Source organism: Typopeltis vanoorti, chromosome 14 (assembly GCF_054136105.1).
Source record: "Typopeltis vanoorti isolate ZY-2024b chromosome 14, IOZ_Tvanoo_1.0, whole genome shotgun sequence".
NCBI lineage: Eukaryota > Metazoa > Arthropoda > Arachnida > Uropygi > Thelyphonidae > Typopeltis > Typopeltis vanoorti.
The window spans coordinates 10,629,097-10,635,531 of record NC_143562.1 but is presented as its reverse complement, the minus strand read 5'-3'; the positions used below and the strand labels follow the sequence as shown (position 1 = coordinate 10,635,531).

At 33.0% G+C, this 6,435-nt stretch overlaps 1 protein-coding gene across 1 annotated transcript in view; it reads right to left on the bottom strand.

Moving 5' to 3' along the window:
* Positions 1-1,058: 1,058 nt before the first annotated feature.
* Positions 1,059-6,435, bottom strand: part of LOC150099204 (uncharacterized) — a 72,007-nt gene continuing 66,630 nt past the window's right edge. Inside the window, exon 4 of the mRNA XM_090404279.1 lies at positions 1,059-2,636. Coding sequence (XP_090260405.1) covers positions 1,749-2,636 — 888 coding nt within the window. The 3' untranslated portion in view covers positions 1,059-1,748. The remainder of the gene's footprint in view (positions 2,637-6,435) is intronic.

Genomic DNA, 6,435 nt, shown 5'->3' with positions numbered 1-6,435 from the left:
CAAACATATCCCACCATGACAGATGCAAATCATTAATCTGACTTCATCTGACCTACAAGCTAGTTTTTACACATGTGAACTATTTTTGTTTATCTTATGCTTAATAAACACAATTCTAATGAATGAATGAATAAATGAAGAAGCAAGGAAATATCATTCATGCTTTTCCTAAAATAATTTCAATGTAATTACTGAAAAGTGTAATGTTAAAATCAAATGATACATTTTGCAGTTTGAAAACTGAAATGTTTTACTGGGCCAAAAAATGCATCAACAATATAAAGCTTTCCAAGTTTGGTTGGCTCAGTGGTTGGTGTATCTGCTATCTGACTAAGAGACTGCATTCATATCCTGTTGTGGGAAAGGATGCTTATTTAGGTGGGAGTTGAATTTCACTTCCTAGTGTGAGACTACTGCCCCTATTGGAGGGAAAATGTGGCTTTGAAAAAGTTCCATGTTTGGTTTCCAGACCCAGGGTTTTCAATTTAAAATAAATAAATACATTATTAAAAAAAAATAAATAAATAAAAATCCTTAGCATAATTGCAATACAAATGTACTACAGGTTTACAAAAATCTTTCATCGGTGGGTGGGTGTCATAAAAAATTAGTTTTACATTACAATACCTTGAGCCATTTCAGAATGGTGAAAACATGTTTTTGGAAAATTCAAAATTCTTGGGAAGCATTTAAACCCCCCAAAAATTCTTTCCCTTTTTTTTAAATCTACCCTCATGAAGCTATTCTTCCAATTGCAGCATTTTCCCGATAAGAAATGGGTGACCATTTCAAACCTATCAAGTCACCTATCCATTCCTTTGCTCAGCAGCATGCATATGTAAATATAAATACAGCATTACTCCCACTATTATATTCCAAATTAATTGTATGACCAAATAATTTTCAAAGCATGCCAAATAATCAAGAGGTTGATGTATCCAGCGTAAACAACAATATGGTCATGACTGCAAATAACATGAAGTAGCTCAGAGTCCTAAGACTGCCATATACAAAATCAAAATTACTCTATGAGAAAATGTAGAGTATACTACTTGAAGAAATTGTTAAATATCCATTCTTTATTTCCAAAATATATTGAAACTTTTGCCAATTTGTAAAGTATACTTTAAGAATAAATTTTGAAGATGACATATTGGTATCATATAGCAAGCAATTTTTTTTCTTGTCCTCTCCCAGAATGTTATATGCCTATATTATTATTTTTTTTTTTTCAGTGAAAGAAATGATTCTTACAATACAACAAACTAGAAAAACTGCTTAAAATGGGTATATTCAGTGATGGAGAATAATCCATCCCCAACATTAAAATCAAAATGTAATCTTTCCACAATCATACTGGAAGATACATTACACAATTTAGTGGTGATTAGGCCAGCAATGCAAATGCAGTGTTGGACTAATCACCACCAAATCAACAAATCAGAATAATCTTACCCCTAAACATCTGATGTAAACTAAAAAGTTTTCGCCGTTGTAGTTATCTAATTGATGTGGTTAATCTAGAAAATGTAAACAAATGAATAGTGAAAATACAAAATGAGACAGATTTCAGGTGTAAAAAGTTTCTGATTAGAGTAACCTGTCCATATATTTCAGGATCAACATAGCATAGCATGCACATGACTCATAATTTCATAGTTAAAATATCAACTGCAAAACATTTAACAGAACTACAACTTGTGTGCAAAAATGATTTACCACAAGTTTTACACACTGAAACTTTCTCATTAGTGTGAACTTTTATGAGTTTTAAGACTTGAATGCTGTGAAAATGATTTCCCACACATTTCACAGATAAAAGGTTTCTCATTGGTGTGAATTCTAATGTGTGTTTTAAGAGCACCTGACTGTGCAAATGACTTACCACATGTTTCACATATAAAAGGTTTTTCATTAGTGTGAATTCTAATATGTGTTTTAAGAGCTGTTGATTGCGAAAATGATTTACCACAAGTTTCACAAATAAACGGTTTTTCATCAGTGTGAACTCTTATATGGCTATTAAGATTTGTAATTTGTGAAAATGACTTGCCACAAGTTTCACACAAAAAAGGTTTCTCATTTGTGTGAATTCTCATGTGTGTTTTAAGATTCGGAAACTGTGAAAATAATTTACCACAGGTGGAACAGCAAAAAGGTTTCTCATTAGTATGAATTTTTGTATGTCCTTTAAGATGATGAGCAAGTGAGAATGATTTTCCACAAGTTTCACAAACAAATGGTTTCTCATTAATGTGAAGACTTCTGTGGGTGTTGAGATTTGAAATATCTGAAAATGATTTTCCACAAGTTTCACAGGTAAAAGGTTTCTCATTAGTATGAACTCGCCTGTGTTTATTAACATCAGCAGAACGTGAAAATGATTTGCCACAAGTTTCACAGGAAAAAGGTTTCTCATTTGTATGGAGTCTTATGTGTCTTTTAAGATCATAGGAATATTTAAATGATTTGCCACAAGTTTCACAAATAAATGGTTTCTTATTAGTGTGAATTCTTTCAAGACTATTGACAGCTGATATTTGTGATAATGGTTTATCACTCATTTTAAAAGTTTTTTTTATTAATGTGAACTCATTTGTTGTGTTCAGGCAAAAATGATTTTTCACAAGTAACACCTTTTTTCATTAGCATTAACTCTCAATTTTGTTTTGGGAAGCCAAATTTTTGAAAATATATGCAGTGTTCTGCATTTATATAATTACTTTACTGAATATTAGAGATTTGCTTCCACAAAAGAACATTATATTTTCATTCATTTCAGAGGGTTATTTCTTCTTTTCAATAATGCAACGTAATGCATCTCCAAGTGTTCTGAATTCTCAGTTTCATGTATATGTTCATACGTTCTGAAGCACAATACATTACTTCATGTTTTCAAAATATAAAACTGCATTTATAAACTATCTCTTTCACAAAAAAAGATTATTCCATATTACTTTTCCATTAAGAAATTCGAGACCTCTCAACATGTCTGGAACATTCAAACAATAGAAAAGGATAATAGGTGGATGGAATTTCCTTCCTTCTCTAAATAAAGCATGATCCATCTAAAAGGGAAAATAAAATTACTAGTTTCTCACTGCTCACCATGAATTACTTATCTTAATATATCAAGATTTTGCAGAAATATTTACGTATAAATTAATAACTTTAAACAAATATTCATATTCAAATACTTTATTTTTTTTTTATTTAGCATAATCAAATATCTAATAATTCATACTTGAGGGGAAGATTTAATACTTTGTCCCTGTATTTTCTTTTCACTTTCAACTGGTTTCTAACTGGGGTGCTTAAGGGTCAAAACTATATAACTGAGAAGAGAGGAGACCGCCACATAGCCTTTAAAAGAATTCGGAGAACTGATCAGGGGTTCTGACCTAATGTTCAATCCTCACCTTCTCGTGGTGCACCTGGATACTGAACGAATGAGGATGGGCTGGCAATTTGGGATTTAGCTGACCAACTATATTCTTATTGGCTTAAACCAAAAAAAAAAAATAAATAAATAAATGATGGTACAACATGACACAATTTCATGCTGCTGGGGCGTTGCCCAGTTAAACAAGGCTCCGTTGTTTTTGCCAGGGAACCAGGGCAAACAGCATAAAGTCAGCTACTGGAACAAATCCTAAAACTAACCCCAACTCAATATTACCAGAGTTCAAGATCAGTACTATCAACATAAGAAGCCTGAATGGCAAAGAAATGGAGCTAGCTGAGGAATTGGAGATGTACCAGATTGATATAATAGGGGTGACTGAAACAAAAACGGCAAAAACTGGTGAGATCTTTCTGAGCAATAAATACAAAATGTTATATTCAGACAATGACAATCAAGTAAAAGAAGGTGGAGCCATAGTATTCAACACTAAATACAAGGTTAATCTTCTTGAATGGCAGGCAGTCTCAAGTAGAGTGATGTGGGCAAATATGAGAATGGGGAACTGAACAATGAGACTTATTTGTGCCTATGGTCCCACAGAAGGTTCTACTAAGGTAGAAGTGGAGGAATGTTTTGAGGCTTTGGAGAACGCAACTGACACAATGAAAAAGGAAAAGCTGGTCCTTATTGGGGATCTAAATAGCAGAGTAGGAAATGATTGTCAGACATACAAAAATGTCTTGGGAAAATTTGGAGAAAACAGCAAAGCTAATAATAATGGCAAATACTTGTTGGATTTCTGCTCAGGGCATGGACTGGTTATTACTAACACAATGTTCCAACATAAAAATGTACATAAATTCACATGGAGAGAAGAGGTGTAAATGGAGGCTATTTATTGCTACTGTTATTACTTTTACTATATATTACTTTCTTATTCTGACTATTCCATCTTACTACTGCATACTTCGTTTATCTACCTTTTGCACTACGAGTTTTATGCCTATGGATACCAGAAAATTTATTTGATAGGACTGCGCCACCAGTATCTTTTAATTGGAATAAAACTCGGTAATACGGATGGTTGATTTCTCTCTCTCTATCTCTAACACAAATTCCTTCAGTAAAACTTTACACAAACAGTCGTGGTGAACTTGCATTTAACTATACGCTTCGGCTATCTTACTTGGTTTCCCGCTCTTAAGTTCACGTTTATTTTTTAGCAACAGTGCATTGTAAAATAAACAAGCAGGCAGCACATTATTGACATATAATTAAAACACATTTATTTACAATAACAACAAAGTACATTAAATAAGTGATAGGGACGTTACTCTCTACCTATCCTTATAATTTTGGTATAAAGAAACAAACTTTCCCTTTTCAATTTTTCAATATTAAATGACTATACAATATAATTACTCTGCTATTTCTCTGCTGAGAAAATCAAATTGCCGACACTAATTTACTCATAAAGAGATTAGCTAGCTATGGCAAGTTATCTTACAATTTATATTCCAGTGAACAACAAATCAGAGGACATTCTTATAGATATTTCTAATTACTATGGATAATATTTCTGGGAAAACTCCCATGTTACTCCTCTTAACAAACTATTATATTTACGGCTATTTTGTCTACTTCTGTTTAGGAGTGCCCCTGTTTAAATGTCATTGGCTTTTTGCTCATGGATTCTTAGGGCATTGTAGATGTATATTTACCATGTGGGAGAATTAAAATAGAAAATGGAAAAAACCCGGGTTTTTTTGTATAATATATATATATATATATATATATATATATATATACACATATATTATATTATTAGGGATGGACAGAGTGTTTTTTTATATTTGTGATTTGAAAACAGCAACTGATTATTGGGGGGGGGGGAAGGGGGTTGACGAGGTGCGGTCCGTTTCGACTATGCTTGGTCGTCGTCTGAACACATGAAGGAAGTGGATGCTATGTCAGGTCGGTTAGGTGCTTCTGCTTTTGAAGTGTTTGTGTTATCGCCTATTGGTCGGGGTAGTGACCTCAATTTTATGTTATGAAGCTTCCAAACCTCGGAGATTATGTACGACCTGTGGACGTTGATAGAGTTTGCATCACATTTTATGACTATTGTTTCCGATATTCTAAGTATTGTTTCATTGTCTTGTTTGTCTACTATGATGGCCTTGTCAATCTGTGGGGTATGTTTCTGTTCAAGGGCATGAACAGCTATTTACGTTTTTCCTGTGCTTTGTATTCAATTTTTCTTTTTGATGTTGCGTTTTTTAGTGTTTAAATATTCTGGAATAGGAATGTTACAATCATGGAAGTGTTCTTGCAGTTTTGCCCATAAAGACCTGATGGTGGAACCTGTGTAGGTGATGTTACAGTCTTTTTAGCAGGGAAATTTATAGACTACATTGTGGTGTTCAAATCTTTCTTTTTGTCTGTGAGATTTAGTGTTTTAGGAGATTTGCCAATTATTGGTTTGTGGTGAATACCAATTTGTAGTCAGTATGTTTGAAGATGTATTTATAGGCTTTGTATGTGTTTTGGGTGTATGGTAGTTTGATCATTTTTAGTGTTGGGAAGTTTATTTTGGTACTTGGGTTGCTTTGAAAGGTTTTGGCCGTCCTGTTTGAGTAATTTATTAGTTGTGTAGGATAGTTGTGATTTTTGAAGATCTGTGTTAGTTTTTTTATTTCTGCATTTAGATTACTATGATTGGTTGAAAATTTGTAAGCATTTATGAATTGTGATAAGATGACCGATTTTTTAATAAAATATGGATGGTATGAGTGGAAATGGAGGTAGTTTCTGATATGTGAGGGTTTGTGGTATATTTTTGTGGCTATTTTGTTGTATGTTCTCATTAATGTCAAGTTTAAGAAATTGATGAATTTGTTCTGTTCGGTTTCTATGATGAATTTTAGTCTGTTGCTGTAACTGTTTAGGGACGCTTTTAAGGTGATGTGTGTAGGATTTCCAATGCACAAAATATCGTCCATGTATCTGCCATAAAAGGTGATGCTGGG